The sequence below is a fragment of the Quercus lobata genome, chromosome 5, assembly GCF_001633185.2.
Source record: "Quercus lobata isolate SW786 chromosome 5, ValleyOak3.0 Primary Assembly, whole genome shotgun sequence".
NCBI classification, from domain to species: Eukaryota; Viridiplantae; Streptophyta; class Magnoliopsida; order Fagales; family Fagaceae; genus Quercus; species Quercus lobata.
The window spans coordinates 59,783,578-59,802,637 of NC_044908.1; the positions used below are offsets into that span (position 1 = coordinate 59,783,578).

At 34.0% G+C, this 19,060-nt stretch overlaps 1 protein-coding gene across 1 annotated transcript in view; it reads right to left on the bottom strand.

The window, feature by feature from the left end:
* Positions 1-10,323: 10,323 nt before the first annotated feature.
* Positions 10,324-19,060, bottom strand: part of LOC115990831 (probable starch synthase 4, chloroplastic/amyloplastic) — a 39,967-nt gene continuing 31,230 nt past the window's right edge. The window contains exons 11-20 of the mRNA XM_031114606.1: positions 17,768-17,890; positions 17,615-17,690; positions 17,324-17,508; positions 17,026-17,220; positions 16,873-16,905; positions 15,266-15,715; positions 11,848-11,997; positions 11,462-11,523; positions 11,290-11,365; positions 10,324-11,074 (exon numbers count right to left, since the gene is read on the bottom strand). Coding sequence (XP_030970466.1) covers positions 10,898-11,074; positions 11,290-11,365; positions 11,462-11,523; positions 11,848-11,997; positions 15,266-15,715; positions 16,873-16,905; positions 17,026-17,220; positions 17,324-17,508; positions 17,615-17,690; positions 17,768-17,890 — 1,527 coding nt within the window. The 3' untranslated portion in view covers positions 10,324-10,897. The remainder of the gene's footprint in view (positions 11,075-11,289; positions 11,366-11,461; positions 11,524-11,847; positions 11,998-15,265; positions 15,716-16,872; positions 16,906-17,025; positions 17,221-17,323; positions 17,509-17,614; positions 17,691-17,767; positions 17,891-19,060) is intronic.

A 19,060-nucleotide genomic window follows, 5' to 3' on the forward strand; every position in this document is an offset into this window, starting at 1 on the left:
TTAATTTTTTTTTGAAGTTTCTTGGATTGTTCTTATATATCACACTTGGATGGACAAAACTCTCAGTGGCATGAGAACAACTTAAAGATGAAAAAACTACGTTCAAGATTATTGTTGTAAAGGATAGATGGACTGGCATCAAGCAGGCATATTGTGAATACCTTAGTAACAAAGATTGTGTTCTTTTTGGAACATCCCTATGACTATTTGATTCTAATTCTTAACCATTGTATATTTCTATCTTCTCTTTGCTTTTGATGATATGTTGACCTATAAACTATAGTGTTTTATCCTATATTGTTAATAGGGCTCTTTGTATTGTTTTGGTTCTTTGGTAGTCTGCTAGTCCTGATTGCAATGTATTTGTTTTTGATGAATAAATCTTATTCATCTAAAAAAAAGGATATTTAGGAGACAAAAGATTATACTTAGTTAATCAATATATATATTTTTTATGATGAATATGTTCTTGTCTGGCTAAAAAGATGATGTTTAGGGAATCAAATGTTGTGATTAATTGATCAAGACAGTGATGGTGAGCTGTGAGCCCATCACCTGGTTAGGCAATGTTAAGGGAATTCTAAGCTATTTTGGTTACTTGGAGGAGACTTACACATCTCGATCTCTCCTTTGCAGGATTTGAAGTATTCATTTACCAGCAGATTAGAAATCTATCAGATATTTATTTTCTTAATCTGTAGGGAAATGATCTTTGTATGAATGCTCTATGGTGGGTTTCTCATCTTTCTTCCGTTCAATGTTTTTACACAAGTGGCATCAACCTTCAAGGGGAACAAAAATATGCTTCAGGTAATGAATTAGTTCCCTTCTCTTTCAGCATGATGGTTGCATCAATGCCAACTTCATGATATGCATTGGTCCCTGCAAATGTCAATTTTACATCCCACTTAATCTTTCTATGAATCATTTAATGGCACAATAGCAATTAGTAATAAACTTTCATATATTCCCTTAGGCTCTAGTAATCTACAAGGTACCGATTACCAAACTAAATCTTTGCAACCTTAACATGTTTTTGTCCAGCAGTCAGCTTACAGGGAAAATCCCATATTTCTTAGACCAATTTAGGCATCTTGCATAACTTTGTATATATGATAACTTCTGCAATGGTCCCATCTAAAAATCTCTTGGAAAATTGTTAACCCTTGTGGACATTACATCTTAAATTGAATCAATTGAATGGCAGCACCACACTAGAAAGCTGGGTTCTACTCTCATACTTGGAAGGAGTTAAAATATTCAACAGAATTTCTTGGAGGACATTGTGTCTGAAATGCATTTTGTTGAAGTCTCAAAATGAAAAGAATTTAGATTTTTCTTCAAACTCTATTCTCATGAATGTCAGCTCCAATGGGGCTACTTCTGAAATTAATTTTTTCAAAGTGAGTTCTTGTTAGATCAATCCATAATTTCCTACTTGGTTACAAACACAAAAATCTTAAACGGTAAGACCTCTCACAAATAGGAATTTCAGATGGTTCTGGAAATTGGCTATGTACATTAAATTGATCAACAAATGTGATGGAACGTATCCAAGGCATGGCTAAATTCTGAAGTTGTTGATTAAGCTTTAATTGTTTCAAGGGTTAGCTACCATAATGGTTATATCCAAATGCCACAATTTTGAACATTGCACAAAATCACTTTTCCAGACCAAATCCTCATTTTGTGCCAAAACACGAATAAAGAGTGCCTTGATAGTTCTTGACATATAAGATAAACCTCAATCAGGAGGATTTAATCAATATTGGCACATTGGCTATTTTGATCCATATAAAACTGGTTACAAAAACCTTGAAATTCCCAACTCAATGGCTTCCTAATATAAGCTTGAACAATTGTGCTTGAACAACAATAGCTTCTTCAAAATTATACCTTTTTCACTGCACAATGGTACACATTGTGGACTCCTTGCTCCAGACTGGAATAGATTCACAGGGATTAGAGATTTGTACCATTCTAGATGGGTGAAATGACAGCACTAGACCTCCAGTGACTCTTAGCTAAAAATTCAACAAATTTGTTGAAGATACTATTCCAAAACTATGGAAACTTGCTTCTCTTTTGGTATTTGGATTTTTGCCAATAATTGCAGTAGGACATTTGCTAATGTGTTCAAATGAACTTGAACCTTATTGTTACTTATTTTTCTCTAGTACTTTCCATGAGTCTTCTATTATGCCATATTTGTAGGTATCATAAACCTTTGAAGTAACTTGTATGTATCAGTTCAATTTCTACTGAGGTCTTAGTGGGTTGTATTTCTTCAACTTGTCTCAAATTCATTTGATGGGAAAGATACTAGAAAAAGAAGGGAACATGATATTGTTGGAATTCACTGATCTCTCAATAAACAATCTTTTCAGTGAACTTGCTCAAGGCATATCTAGCTTGTCTTTACTTGGTTACATGAACATTCATACAACAAGTTTTCTAGAACAATTCCATCATGCAACCAATCTTGAACTCGATGCAACTCCTCTTGCCAAAAGTTGCACAAAAGCAGTTGGCAAAAATGAGGATGACTCTGAGAGTTGGATTTTCTGTTCTTGGGGAATCTGTGAAGTTTGTCTTCTCCGAAAAGTCTTCAAGGCATGCTTATTAAGGTTTGTCAATTACATGAAAGATTAATATGAATACAATGTTAGAAGTGCATTGGTTCCTTCACATTTTGAGTAAGTTGGTATGTAAGTGAAAGGCATTGTCTTCTATGCGGTGGACTTAAATTTCAAACATTATATACTTGATGATTGTCTATTCTTGTTGACATTAGTATGTAAGCAAAAGGCATCATCGTCTATGAGGTATACTTCAAATATTATGTGCTTAATGATTGTTGGTCTTGTTGATGTTGTAGGTACTGCACTGCGATTGTGATTTAATTCATATATGTAAACCTTCTACCCGGTGGGATTTTGTTTCAGAAATTTGCTGATGCTAAAATGGCGCCATCGTTTTCAAATTTTAGTTAGTCTTGTACTGTTGCCATATGATATATGGTCCATTTTGAAATGCAGACTTCATTTTAGAAATATGTGAGAACACAATGCTATTGAAGGAAATAGTGCAGGCAATATGATGACTTTATTTATTTATTTATTTTTGAAGAAAAAGATAGAAATTTTATTCACTTGTAAAATTTCGGATTGCAATGTATTCTTTAGCAATGGAGGTATTTCTCCAAATCGACTCTACCAGGACTCAATACAAAAGGCATAATGTGCTAAAGTTCTTGCCCCACTGTAGGCCCTTTTTGAGAATAATTGCCATTACCATTGCAAATTCACGAATAGCATGGCACATCCTCTATCCTCTTCCAATTAGTTTCCAAAAGATGAAAGACATGGTGATCTTGAGAGCATATAGCACTGGTGTGACTCTAAATATGACCTTTGGCAATTATCACTTTTAATCCCATCGTAGCAGTCCATCTCAACCCCATCACCAACACCATGGCAAGAGCTTCAGTCTAAGAGTTTGTTGCTCTTTCCTTGGTACTCGAAGTCTTCTCCTATGCAAATTTGCCATGGTTGGTAATGAGTTAGTAGAAGCTCAGCATAACAGATGTTTGCACTCATTTGGAACGTTCAGTTTCCATAGGACTCTTCACCCAAACAACTCGGTGCTCAGAAGAGGATAAATTTTCTACAGGCACAACCAATTTATTTATTTACTCTTATCTCTTGTATCAAAGAGTTGTTCTAAAAGTGAGACCATTCCACCGACGAGTATCATGGTCCAAATATATCTCGAACCACCACAATTTGTTCGGCACTATGACGTGTTATTTCTTGAACATTTGTATTGTATAGTTTTGTACTATGGTGCAGCCGTGATATGCTAAAAGGTTATTCAATTTCAATGTCAATACTATTGAATTGTAGTTAAGCTGGATGCTTAGGAGGTTAGGTCGTACTGCTCATTCTCATCTTCAGAAAGAATTAAGATAAGCATTTCATTTTCAACCAATTAAATTAGAAAAACAACACCCGTTTTTTAAAATTAACAGCTATTTCTACCAGACCCCAGCAAATTAGCTAAGGTTTCTTAAAACGAAGAAGAGCTCACTTTAGGTTTAATTAGAAACACGTTAGAATATATATATATATATATATATATTTATATATTTTAAAGGACTCACTTTAGGTTTAAAAAAAAAAAGAAAAAAGAAAATAGAAAGACTAAAATGCAAAACCCGAGACCTCACCCTAATTTTCTTTTTCTCTTTCCTTCTTTTAAATTTGTTTCAAAGTTTAGAGAGGAAAGGAAATATTAAATTGAAATGGAATAGATTGGAATAAAAAGGCTTAAGATAATCTCCATATTCAGATTTTAAGAAAATAATAATGAATAAAAAATAAGGAAAAAAGAATAACTTTTTCTCAATTAATCAAGTGAAGGAATTGTTCTTCCATTTGTTCCTTTGTTGTTTTTGTTTCAAATAAAAGAAGGATTCCTTACTTTCACTCCTCTCTAGCATAAATTTATCTCATCTTATATTGATGAACATGAATAAAAAATAAGAAAAAAAGAATAACTTTGTCTCAATTGATCAAGTAAAGGAGGTGTTCAATTCCATTTTTTTTTTCAAACAAAAGAAGGATTCCTTGCTTTCACCCCTCTTGAGCATAAATTTATCTCAACTTATATTGGTGTTCATCATCATATAGGAAAAGTTTAATATATTTTCTTTACTATTTATTGAGTCATGTTATTTGTAAATTTTTAGACATAATAGAATAATCATAATTAAATGAACTAATCGCTAATCCGTGCGATGCACGAGAAAGCTATTATATTTGAAGATGTAAACAATTCTTTGCAGTTTCCTCTTTAATTGTACATTAGGATATCAATCTCAAAATTTATTATCCTTCATATGAAACATTAAATTACATAATGAAAAAAAAAAATCACACTTAAATTAAAATTAAAATTAAGATTCCAATCCTTAACATCCTCAATTATCTAATAAATGAATGAAACACACATTTAAAGAACTACTTAAGCAATATTTCAAATAAATTAAAAGTCAACTTTAAAGTGTTCTTTTTATCTTTTTCCTTTGTTGCTTTCTAGTAGTCATTGAATAACTCTTTTTTTTTTCCTCAATTACAGATATTGGTGTGAGTTGTACATTGCTTTGAACATCAATTTTTTGAAATTTTGTGAGTTTAGTGAATTGGTAGCCCGCTCCTGTTCCTTTACAAAACTTTCGTTATTGAGTTAGCCATACACTTCACACATTTCTAGCGATTCACATGGCATCATCAAATGATACAAGTCTTCAATAAGAATCTACAATGCACTAGAACGCCCTTGTTGACAATCCTTTACTCTGACAGCATCTAGGGTTCCTTGAACAATGTAATATCTCACACTGAGTAAATCCTTAACCCTTCCCCCCTCTTACTAAGACTACAAAATGTTTTTGTAAATTATGGCCAATACTAGGTATATAAGTATTGATTTCAAATGGTTAAGCGTACTCTGGCAACTTTACGTAAGGCAGAGGTTGGTTTTTCGGGGGTGATAGTAGAAAAGTTGACAGATAAGTCACCTTTACTGCCACTCTACAGAACTGTACATGAGATTTTCACCTCATACGACTTCTCGTTCAATTCTTTCGAAGTCATTGGATCCTTTTCCTCATTCGAGAATCTCCTCCCTTCTTTCACTCCACCTTGAAGAGTAACTAGGACTGATTCAGTCACGTTTTCATTCATTTGGAATTTGAGCTCTTCTACTTCATTTTGATTTAATTATTTTTTTTATTCTTTTTCCCTCTCTTTTCTTTTTTTATTTCTTTTTTTTATTCCCTTCCATCATTCCCTAAGTTCCATAGGTTTGTTCCTGTAGAATTCTGCCCATTTCTCATTGAGCGAAGGGTACAAAATAAATAAGATTTCTTTTTCGGTCACAAGTACTATGTGAAATCTTTGTCTTTTTCCTCTTTCTCTATCCCTATATTTAGTTTAATAAATTAAAATTTTTTTCATAAATTGAAATGATGATGTGGAAAATTGTGGGAGTTTCAAAGGATTCGGTTATATATATATATATATACACACACACACTAGTCGCTATAAATATACACACATGGGAAAACTACTAAAACTAAGTTCTATAGAAATAGTTTTTTTTTTTTTTTTTTGTGAAGAAAGTTAAATTATACATGAGTATCTATAGAAGTTCAAATCCCTATAAAAAGCTCAAATCTCTTAAAGAAGTTCACCAATATGAGAAATTAAATTGCATTGTTCTACACAAGTACAAAGTAAAAAATAACCCTAACTTTGTATAACTTATTTGTACCTTCAGCTACTAGTAGGCATCCCACCTATTATCAATTGACGCATCTGATCTTCTGGGTGGTGCTCTTTTTCTCCCACTTTCAAATGGATGAATGAGTATGGACCCATTTATCGCCTTGCTGCTGGGCCTAGAAATTTTGTGGTGGTGAGTGGCCTTGCCATTGCTAAGCATTTGCTCAGAAACTATGTAAAGTATGCCAAGGGTCTTGTCACTAAGGTCTCTGAGTTCTTCAGGTTCTCATTCAGTCCAGGCATTATAAAAGTATACATCCCCCATCTCATGCCCTTTGAAAGGCAGGAAATATACAAAAGAAGCAGGCCAAGCAACCGTTTTCTCCCCAACTATCAAAAGAATAAAATTTAGACAACCTTAAGCTAAACTAAGGTCTCTCAATCAAAAATGGGAAATAATGATCCAATATTCCTTTTTGTTTCAAAGAGAATAAATAGAATAAATATGACAAAGTGAGAACAAACCTCAAAGATTCCATGACACTGGTGAGTAATATAATGGTGAAAATGCACTTTTGGTCCCTACATTTTGGGCTTATTCTCAATTTGGTCCATAAATTGATTTAGCACCTAGATCAGTCCCTGATTTTTAAAAATCATTTTTAAAATTGTCCCTACCGTTAACCCGGTTATGGAAGAAGCTGATGTGACAAACGGAGTGCATACGTGGCACGTTAATCGCTGACATGGCAAATAAAATAATATTAAAAAAATTTATTTTGCTTTTAAAAATGACAAGTTAGCAATTTAATTAATAAATAAATAATAATTAAAAAAAATTAAACGGAAAAAATTCAAAATAAAAAACAAAACAAAACCAAAAAAAAAAAAAAAAAAAACTTTTTTCAATTTTAAATAACAATTTATAGTTTTAATTTTTCTTGAACTTTCTTAAGAAACAAACATTAAGTTAACACCCCTTCTCATTCTAGGCTGGCGTGTCTGTGTTTGTGTTTGTATCTATTTCATTTTCTTCTTTCGTTTTAAGATAATCCAAAAAAAGAAAAGTCAAAATAAAAATAACTTAATAAATATGTGTTTGTATCTTTCTTTGTTCAGATCCTTTTTCCTTATTTTTCAGATCCTCTCTCTCTGTCTCTTGGTGCGTATATGTGTTTGTATCTTTCTTTGTTCAAACTTTCAATCCCTCACTCTCTCTAAACCTGACTCTCTAATCTTTGGGTTTTTCTAGTTTTCCGTGGGGTGCTTGGTAATGGAGGTGGAGATCGGTGATCGGGGTGGAGATCGGTGTGGTTGAGGTGGTCGGGGTGGAGATTGGTAATCCATGGGTCTTGGATTATGGGTTTGGTTGGAGACAGAGATGGAGATGGTTGGGTTTGGTTAAAGAGGGCTAGGTTTTTCTAGGTTTGGTCGGGGTGGAGATCAGTGGTTGGGGTGGTCGTTTTTGTTGGAGAGGGCTGGGTTTTTCTGGGTTTGGTCAGGGTGGGTGGAGATCGGTGGTCGGGCTGGTCGTTTTTGTTGGAGAAGGCTGGGTTTTTTTGGGTTTAATCGGGGTGGAGATCGGTGGTCGTTTTTGTACTGTTTAGTTGACTGTGACTCAGACTGGACTTTGACCAGGTGGATTCAGTGCTGTTGATGGCGAGTTGATGGTGGATTTGGTTTTGTTGACGGCGGATTTGTTGTTGTTGATGGCGGATTATTTGTTGTTTTTTGGATCGGGGTGTTGTTTGATGAAGTTCTGGGTTGGAGGTTTGATGATTTTTCTAGGATTGTTTTCTCATGTTGGTTTGGGTTTGATGAATTTTTCATGTCTTGGAGGTTTCGGTGGAGGATAGAGATTTTGTATAAAATTTTGCAATGTTCTAGGTTTGATTGTACTCTTGCTCTGGGTTTGATTGTTCTTGGATTCGGGAAGAACATTCTTGTGTTTTTAGCTAAAAAATAATGAAAGCAAGTATAATAATAATAATTGTAAGGACACGATTCGTAACGAACCACAACAGTGTTAGGCTTGCTCGTAAAAAGGCCCAAACAATATCATTTGTAGAGCATGAGTTTGAAAGGCTAGGCCTTGGTCACCAGGCGGTGGGTTTTTCGTGATATACATACATGGTTAAATCGTCTTCACCCTTAGAGTCTTTCTCCTAGAGGTGGGCTGGGAGGCTCTGGTTTTTGGCCATTTTTCCCAGCCCCTTTTGGCGCACTAACTTTTACATTATATAGTCCTTCTTGGTTGATTCTATCCCTCCACTTGTTGGTCAGGTAGGTGCTTACTTCTGTACCTGTCCCATCAGCTGTTCTCTCTTACTTTTCTGTTTAGTCGCGTGGATCAAAGTTACACCGTCCAAGCGTCTTTTCTCATTAACATGATCAGGACGTTGACCGGTGCATTTAATGTGGAGAGGACGTATTTTCCTTGAACCTATTTCGCACCGTACCTCCATGTGGGCCCTATTCCACTCACATCCCCTTCAGGGGACTATTTGGGGATAGCCTTTACTAAGACGTTGCTCTTCTCATCAAAGCCTTGGAGGGCCGAGGACAGGGTCGTCCTCAACTGTTCCCCTTAACCCCTCGGCCTTTGATCACTCGTCCTCGGCACACTACCTCCTTGGCACGGGCCCTGAGCCCGGATAGAGCGTGGGCCGAATCATAAGCTTCCCGGCCCTACAATAATAAAATCAGATTTAAAAGTTTGTTTTTTTAATTTAGTTTGAATTAAATTGAAATGAAAAATATAAATCATTTAAACCAAAAAAATATAAATTATTTTTATTTTTTTAATTAATTTAAAAATTACTGACATGGCATTTAAAAAATATTAAATAAATATTTTATTATTTTATTAGCTGACTTTGACACCTGGCACTTCTGTTTGTCACGTCAGCTCCTTTCGGAATCGGGTTGACGGCAGGGACTATTTTAAAATCGATTTTTAAAAATCAGGGACTGACCTAGGAGCTAAATCAATTTAAGGACCAAATTGAAAATAGATCCAAAATGTAGGGACCAAAAGTGCATTTTCGCCAAAGAATTTTAAGGTCGTTAAGCTAAACATATCAATAATTGTTAAGTCCCCAAAATAACATATAATTTTCTTTCATTAAACCATGTTAATTATCATTTAAGCTATTAATCATAATTAATATTCTTTAGAAATTTTAAATCAAAAATTTTTTTGGTTAAATATATTAAAGATTATTATTAGAATATAATAATAATTTTCGAAAACATAAAGTAATACAAATCAATTAATTTCAAACTCAATTATATTAAATAATAATGTATGAGACTTGTTTGAAATGTCACATGGTTGTAGGCCAATTGGTTGCAAATGGCTTTCAAAACCAAACAAGATTCTGGAGGTTTAAGGTTAGACTTGTTATTAAAGTATTTAGCCAAAGATAGGGAGGTCTAGGGCTGCTCTTTTGCTAAAGATATCATCAATATGAGAACATTAATTCAATGCAACGTAATGGCATTGACAATACAATCAATTGCATTTGATGATTCAACATGACTGACGCAGAAATTCTGTGTCATTACAAGACATTTGATTAAAAAAAAAAAAAAAAACCATTATTTATGCTCACTCTTCGATGAAGTTATCAGTCTATTTCTAACAAACAAAATATTTAAGCTAAAAGCTGAATTTCACAGTTCTCATATAAACAATTTAAAGTCATTTGTGACCCCTCTACTTGTAGTCTCTGATCAAGCCTTCCCAACAAGACTCGAATTCTTATTCCATATCACAACTATGCAAAATCTTATTGAACTGGCTCTCTAGTTCTACATTCCCATAATAACTTGCTAAATGTTGTGCTACATTTTTTACTAGGTGTCATTTGCAAAGGCAATTAGATGTCTAATGAAACCCTATCCAACAAATTAGATTACACAATTACTCAGAAATGAAGCCTGCCATCCTTATCCAACAGCTTTAACATATAAATTGGAACTGACAGAACCTCATAACAGCAAGGGAGAAGGGTGTTAGGAGAATGACAATAAATTCACTATAATTTTTAGTACTTATTTCCAAAATCATTTATGTTTTGAGTAGATACACTCGAACATCAGTTCATTATGTTGTACATTGAATAATGTTGTATTACAATGGAAGTATGAAAGAAGAGGCACATTTGCCTTGTGTAGGAGAGAAGGTATACATTAAACTTCGATCTAAAACAATGTGATAATATTTAATATACATTGATTGCTTTCATGATAAAATGAAAAATGTATCCAATGCAACAAGAAGTTAGGTGAAGCCGTGAAGGTCAAAGGAATATCAAATCCACCAATGCAGCTGGAGTCTTCATAAAAAAAAAAAAAAACTATTTAATCTCTCATGCTGTACGTCAGATTGTTAGCCAGGCTTCCCACTTAGAACATCTATAAATCAAGCATTCCAATCTCAGCTTGAACTTTATATAGATACACCGTACAACACCCATAAATTAAGTGTGTTCCAATCTCAGCTACACTTTTATATAGAAAAAACCTGATAATGTTCCTCCAGGCAAGCTTGCGTGGAGAAGGCTGTTTTTGCCAAGAGAGAAGTGAATCATCATCATCAAACAAGCTTAAGGCCGGTTTGCGGCCCTTGCTCTGGCCACAGACTTTGCGTAAATTTCCTCATAGTGTGCTGCTGATGACTCCCAACTAAAATCTATAATCATGTCATTTTGAACAAGCTGCTGCCATTTCTCAGGGTTATTCTTGTAGAGGTTAAACGCACGTTCCAAAGCATTGTTTACACTCTGTCAAAATAAAGATGCATCAGAACAGTCCATCCACACAAGAGGAGAGAGGATAAAACAGAAGTCTCTACATATGATGCTAAGATTCGTAGCTGACTGCAATAGCCTAAGGCTCTAACAGACTAGAGCAGCAAATTGCCTGCTAAATAAAAATTAATGAACACAAATACAGACATAGAAGTACTCAACTAAAACTCAGTATTCCACTGATTTACCTGTTCATCAGGATTTAAAAAGGTAAATCCGTTCCGGAACAGGAGAGGTACAGTATCATCATCAATGTTGAAAACGCTACACAAGAAAAAAAAGAATGTTCAAGTAAGATTTTTCTAAAAGTAATAAACTTGAATCACAATATGGCGATGTTATATAGGAGGCTTAACCCACCTGTCATTCAGACCGCCGGTTTTTCTTGTAATTGGTACAGAGCCATATCTCATGGCTATCAACTAGAGAAAATATACAAGGAGTTAACACAGAAAATAAAGCTAAAAAAAACATAATAGAATTTGGATTCAACACTAGTACATTGAAATAAGGTGTTTAGCTAGAGGCTTACATGCCACAGATGAGGATAGAGAACATAGCTAAAGTAACATCATCCATTGATTTCAAGAGTCATCTTTTCCACATCTCAGTTTTTAAATGAGAAGTGCAGGGGCTGTGTGGCTTCTTTAAGTCTCTCTCCATTAAGTGCAATTTGATAAGAGAGAAATGTGCTCAGGCTGTTTTCTGTTCAAGGAGCCTTACTCAAGAATAAGTGCAGACTTTACCTGTGTAAGGCCACATGGCTCAAAGATGGACGGGATGATGAGCATGTCAGATGCTGCGTATATGGAATGGGAAAGAGATTCGTCATACTTCAATATCAATCGAATGTCATCATGATTCTGAAACTGGTGTGCGATACCCTCAAATTCCCTCTACAAGATAAAATTTTAACATAGAGCAAAAACACAAATCACTCAGCATAAATCTATATGGCCAAGTTGGCAAACAAAATTTTCATTAAAAAAAAAGGTTGGCAAACAAAACAGAGAAATGGGATGGAAGTCTTTGCCTTCTAATAATAGAAATCATTAGCTATAAGCACATATAGTCATCATATGGAAGAAGCAACAAGTGAACTTCAAATAGTAAGAAATTCATTACCAAATGCAATTAATATGGACATGGCAACTGAACCATTGGCTTTTCGTTTTAAATCTGATATATTAAATCGATACATTCATTACCACATGTAAATGATCTTGACATGTCAACTAACCGATGACTTTTAAGTTTTGAAAAATTAAATATATAAAAATTTAAATGGATATTCAATTTTTGTGCTTTCTTAATGGATATACGCAAGAGAGAGAGAGAGAGAGCAGTTATGGTGAGATTAAAATTTCAAAAAGGATGTGTATTTGACTATGCATTTTTTTTCCTTTTATGGCTAAGTTTCAAATACATACAATGGATTTTTAATTTACAATTCACCCTCCACCCATTTTTATAGGAGAAGGAACCACCATTTGAGCTAGAGCTCATTGTCTTCAGAAATCATAAATTTTCAGAAGAATAATTGTACTTGCTTCAAAGTGAACTGTCATCTATCCTCTAATTTCATAATTTGTCTAATTCAATTGCATGAAACACAAATTCTGAATGGTACCAGAGCTATGCACACTAACAATAATTGCATTTGTATTACTAACACCATAATAAGGTTTTATATTTTCTCATTATTACTGTTAATACATGAGACCATTAATACCATAAAATGATTCATTACAGACATATTCTTAGGTTCTGTTTGGTAATTATTTTTGTTTTTTGTTTCCAAAAACTTGTTTTGAAGAATAAAAATAAAAAACGATTTTATTTTGTTTCCAAAATTAAAAATACTTTTGGTTAGCTTAAAACAAGAATGAGAATTTCTTGTGCCTGTTAACTTATGTTTTTGGGGGAAGAATGGGACTATTAACTAAGTGATGAACCAATATATTATGTATATATATATTTTTTAGACTAATCTATGAACTTTTTTTATTAAAAAAAAAAAAAAAAAAGGAGATGTGTCTAAACAATCACATGCCAGCATAGCAGGTACATGCATTTGTTGCCAGACTAAAACAAGCAAGCTCGCTAAAGTCTGAACACATAGGCATTGTATTTTTCAAACATAAGACCAAAACCTGAACATGAAATCTAGCTCATTTAACTCTAGGCTTGGGTCATTTCTTTATATATCATTGGTAATTGATGTTCAAGTTTGTCATGTTTGGTAATCTTGTGCGTCAGGCTGTGAACTAAAAGATGATTTCATGGATGACGAGAGGAAAGTGGAGGGAGGGAGGAGAGAGCGGTGGGTTTGGGTTTGGCTGCAAGTTTAATTTGGACTTTGTTATTGTGCTTTTGGTTTTGCTTTTTTGTTTCAGCTAGGACTCAAAGCCTAGACTTTATTAAGTTAATTTGATTCCCTGTGTTTTCATAATTGAAAACAAGTTATTAGCTATTCTCAGTTTCCTTTGGAAATTGAGATTTGGAAACCATTTTTTTTTCTTGTCTATTTTGAGTATCAAAAAAGAGTTACCAAACAAATCTTTTGGTCTAGAAAATAGAAAATTAGAGAAAAAAAAAAAAAAAAAAACAGTTGCCAAACATACTCTTATATTTTATATAAAAGCTGAAGTTTTAGATTAAGTTCAACTCCAAAAATTCAAGAATTGTCTAAGGTATGGCATATTGTTGTGTCAGGACTCAGACCTACACAGCTGCCATCTATCAATTTTTCTTTAAATATTTTTATCTACTATTATTATTATTATTATTCATGTCTCATTAATTAAAATCATTAATATTCTATTAGACCAATCCTAATGATTAATGATTCCACTTGATACACTTAAGTCTTTCAATGAACCAATCATCTCTTTGATCATTGATCTTTTTAGTTATTAATAAATTACATAACAATTTCTATAATTCAATAATTTCTGAATTTGACTACAATAGTACATACCAAATTGATTTGTGATAAGTAAAACTTAGATAAAATTTCTTAGGTGTTATTCACTAGGTTCCCCAATTAAATTCAAACATATTGTTGTATTAAATTTAATTATTCTAAGGAAAGATAACATTGTTTGTCTAACATTGCTCAATGCAACCAAGTGTTTGGAATTTAATTTGGAAACTTAATATATAGCACCTAAAGCATTGTAACTAAGTTTTGCTCATTTGTGATTCTTGTTAAGTGCTATATGTTTTAATTCAAATTTCATTACAGTAGCTATAGAGCTATTTAATTAGCTGATCCCAAAAATTTTGGGACTAAGGCTTGGTTGTTTTTGTTGTTATTGTTGTAGCTATATATCTATTTGATATACTTTACTTTACTAAGGTTGTTGAAACAAATTATTTACTTGGTTGCTTAAAATTATCTTTCTATCGATATTTTCTCCTTTGTTTAATATGTTCATGGATTTATATAGTCTTTGTTTGCTCAGGCAGGCTCTTTATGGGTTGCTTGGGTGAAAGCTAAGCTTTTGGATTGTCAAAATCCCTCAGGATTGTACATGGAGCTAGAGGAAGATTCCAAAACTCTGAAATCAAGTTAGACCTCTTATTTGATTTGATGTTGGGCTTTGATTTATCATCTATCTTTGGCACAATGGTGGCATCATGATGGTGTCTTTTATCAAAGATATGGTTATAAAACAGTCTATGACTTTACTAGCTTGTTGACTGCTTTGGTCTCTAGTGTCCTGCAGAATCAGGAGTGGAACTGGCCACCGCAAGATCTGATAATTCAGTGGCCATTCAGGACTAAACTCTCATTGGTAGAAATTGTAGATGAGGATAGGCCTTTCTGGATTCCTTCTAAATCTGGCTTTTATTCTTGTTCTAGTACCTGGTCTGGCATATAAGAAGGAAAAATCCAGAGGTCAAGTGGTATCAATTGATCTGGTCTTTTTTTTTGGTTGAAGGAAAAATCTATATTAACAAAGAAAAGGAGACAACAAAAACGCACTAGCTGCCGGAATCACCCCAAACAACAGAAGCAAAATTAGGGGGGCAGCAACCAAAATCAAAAGATCCAACCAAATTACATGACAAGGACCACTTTGCTAGATGATGGGCAGCCATATTAGCTGACCTAGGGACCCAAGAGACAAAAACATGAGACAGATCAGAAAGCAGAACCTGCATCTCCATAACTATGGACCTAATCCTCCAAGGGGAAGCTTGACTAGGATTAATAAGAGCATCACAACAGATCTTTGAGTCAATCTCAATATAAATACCCTCAACTTCCAATTTGGCTGCCAACAACAAAGCCCATTTCACTGCTTCAGCTTCAGCTTGAAGAGGGAAGGTGGTATTCACCTTTTGAGAGCAAGCAAAGACCAACTTTCCTCTCCAATCCCTTGCCACTGCAGCAACAGTAGAAAATTTTGGCCCAATTGCAGTATCCACATTAATTTTAATCGAGAATCTCCTAGGAGGTGACCAAGCAAGAAGCCGCTCCGTAGGTCCCACAGGAACCACCTCAGCAGATCTGGAATTTTTGAATTCAGCAAGGAGCCTCCCAATTCTAGAAGATAAGTCATCAATACTTAGGGGGAGATTTTCAAAAAGAACTTGGTTCCTCAACTTCCAAATTCCATCAAAAAGAACAGCTCCAAACAATAAAAACCAGATCAGATGAATTGATCTGGTTTTTAGGTTCAATTACTAAACACACTTTCATTGGTTTGCAAGTCAGAATGGGCTGTTGACAAAGGATAGGCTTCTACCATGGGGAGTAGTAACTGATGCTATTTGTGTTTTATGCAAAAATAGAATTGAGAATAGGGAGCACCCCTTCTTTAAGTGCCCCATATCCAGAAGAGTGTGGAAAACTATTATGGGCTGGTGTTTTATTATAAATCCTAAATTCCATTGAAAGGACATCATGTTGTGGGGTGAAGACCAGTTGAGGGGATTGAGTTTGAGAGCTGTCCTTGGCAAAACAGCACTATGGTCTGCTGCTTATAATCTGTAGAAGCTAAGAGATAGGGTGACTTGTCAAGGCAGGATCAAGTCTGGAGAGACTATTATTAGAACTATCAAAAAGGAAGTTAAAAATAGGGTAGAAAGCAGGGACTGTTTCTGCAATTCTGTTTTGAATAGAGTGCTGTGCTGCTATCAGGGCATCTCTCCTCCAAGCCTTAGAAGTTCTCCTTGCTGCTAGCACTTTGCTAAGGTTTTTTTTTCCCCCTGCTGTATGAATCTTTTTCTTTGTGCAGCTGGCTGTCCCAGCAAGATTTGTGAAGTTTTTTCTGTACTAACTTGCTGTAATATTTTCTATAAAATATAATTGCTCATTCATTAAAAAAAAAAATAAAGGCGGACTATTCTGTTATGTTTAATGTGGTGCACGGGGAGATATAGGTATGCACATCATTTCAGGGGGACGAAGTTGAAGCTCTCTCTCTCTCTCTCTCTCTCTTTCTTTTAGTTTCTTCTTCTTCTTCTTTTATTATTTTATTATTATTCTTTTTTCTATGAATGGACTTCAGCTTACTATTTCATTCTCTACTTCAACTTGCTGGAGTTCCTGGATAACTTGAATTTTAGATAATATTTTCTGTACTTGTTTACTTTCATTTCCTTTTGCCTCTTCCTCTGTAAATTCCCCATTTACTAGGGCAGTGCCCCTTTCTCATACTTTTTCTCGATATAGCTATTGCTTAAAACTTAAATAAAAGATCTTTAGAATTTTAAAAAGAAGTTTCACATGCAAATTTGGGTCAGAAAGAAGGTGAAACAGTCGTCACAATATTAGAAAAAACAACTCCACCCTGAAAATAGGGAATCCATAAGACATTATGAAATATTTGCATGTCTTTTATGATATCAGTAATAAATGTGATTCTCAACACAAAAAAGAATTAGTAAATATGTATCAATAATTACTATACCTTAACAGGATTGACCCTGTCATGTGCAGAGTTGTCCTGCATTCTATCTGGTCTGTTTAGCTGATGGTCATCAAGACCACAAGATGCCAATTCTGCAGCAGGAGCAGTCCCTTGGTACTCAAAGTTGTGGCATGTGAAACATATTCTAGCTGAATTCAATCCTTTAGGGGCATATAAATCCCAGAAAATTGGTGCCTAAGAAGGCAACAAAATTTCATTTAAAATAATAGATATATAAAAATAAATGTCAGACATCAAATAAAGCACAAGTCAACAATGAAGATTATATGGTCCATACAACAAAAGCTGTCTGCCAATCATGGCAATGTATTATGTCTGGTTTCTTGCCAGCTTGAAGAAGCAACTCAAGTGCCGCACAGCTAAAAAATGAAAAACGTTTGAAATCATCATGCTCGCCATAAAATTCTCCTCTCCAGAAGAATTTGTTAGGATGATGAGGTTCAATAAAATAAACAGGAAGACCTGCATAATTAAATTTATAATAAGTATCTGACACTAAAACATAGAATTTTTTTACAGTCCATGCTCTAAAGTATACAATGCAAGCAAAAACTATAAAATCCTTAACCTTCAACTGTGCCAACCCAGATTTTATTTTTGAATAGTTGGCCATCAAAGTATGACTCTACCACCACATCCAGGACCTGTATCAGTTAATCAGATCATTGAGATATTCTTGAAACTCAGGTACTTCAAAATATTATAACAAAATATAACTCACCCTTAAGTCACGAATAAGATCATATTGCATGCAATCATATTTTGGAAGAACAATTTCCACAAGGTGTCCTCTTTTTTGCAAAGCTTTACCAAGACCAGCTACAACATCCCCCAAACCACCAACCTATAGAAGAAATGTAGAATCTTCAAGAAATCATAGAACTAACACTAAAAACTAAGCAAGAATAGACAACATAAAATTTTAAATCGTAGTTCATGAATCATGATTATAGAAGATTAGCACCTATCCTTTTTCTCGTCCTAATAAATGTTAAAAAAATTTAGTATTCAAACTTTTCTTATATTTTCCACATGGATACAAGGCCAGCACCAGAAGAGAAAATGGTTCAATGCTGAAAACTAGATAAAGGCCAAACAAAAGCATATACTACTTTCATTTGTGCAAAATATAGCATAGTAAATGTGCTGAAGAAATATTTTAACAGGCAGGTAATTTGAGATATGTGTGGCAGATAAGATCCAACAAAGAGCTTTTGTGGAGCATTTTGACTTGTGTGTTAAGCTATTATATAGTCTTCTGTATAATCTAAAAAACTTGTGAAGGAAAACTTAAAATACCAAACTGAGTCAAACCACTTAAAAAAAGCTTAACCAACTTTGGTGCACTCAAAAAGGAAAAATAAATGTAATTTGGGTTACTAATCTCTGCCACTGTAGTACATTTCCAATGTACTTGGATTGGATATTCTTTAAACAAAAGTTCTTACGTTATTTATAAAAAAAAAAAAAAATGTGTTTACTAATCTAAGGCACAAAGATAAGGTACTATCAGTGGGAGATATACAGTTTGCCATCTCAAAAATTTGGTGGAAGTCAACTTTTGTCTTTTTATCAATTTTAAAGGGATCAATTTCTTCCTTCTATCCATCTGCTATTAAATTTATGCCATGCTATACAACTTTTTAACAAATGCACCATTACAGAATTCAGCAAGGAAAAAGAAATTGCATTTCTGAACCTAGAAGCTATACTACAGCTGACTTTATAAATTTATATGTGCAATCAAGCATCTTATCAAAGAGGCTTAAGTGAAATTCCAGGTTCTGTATACACTAATATAATTTGACATAAGATATTTCCAACCAAGACACAAGTTCCTTTATTGGTCCCCCTCACTTATATTTCCATAAAATAAATGATATACTACAATGTAGGAGAGAATTTGTCAATAATATCAACATGGACATTTTGAGCGTCACAGATTCCTCTTGTAATATTTGACCATCTATTCAGCAGCATGTAATGTAATTCTAAATCAACATAAAAGACCTTC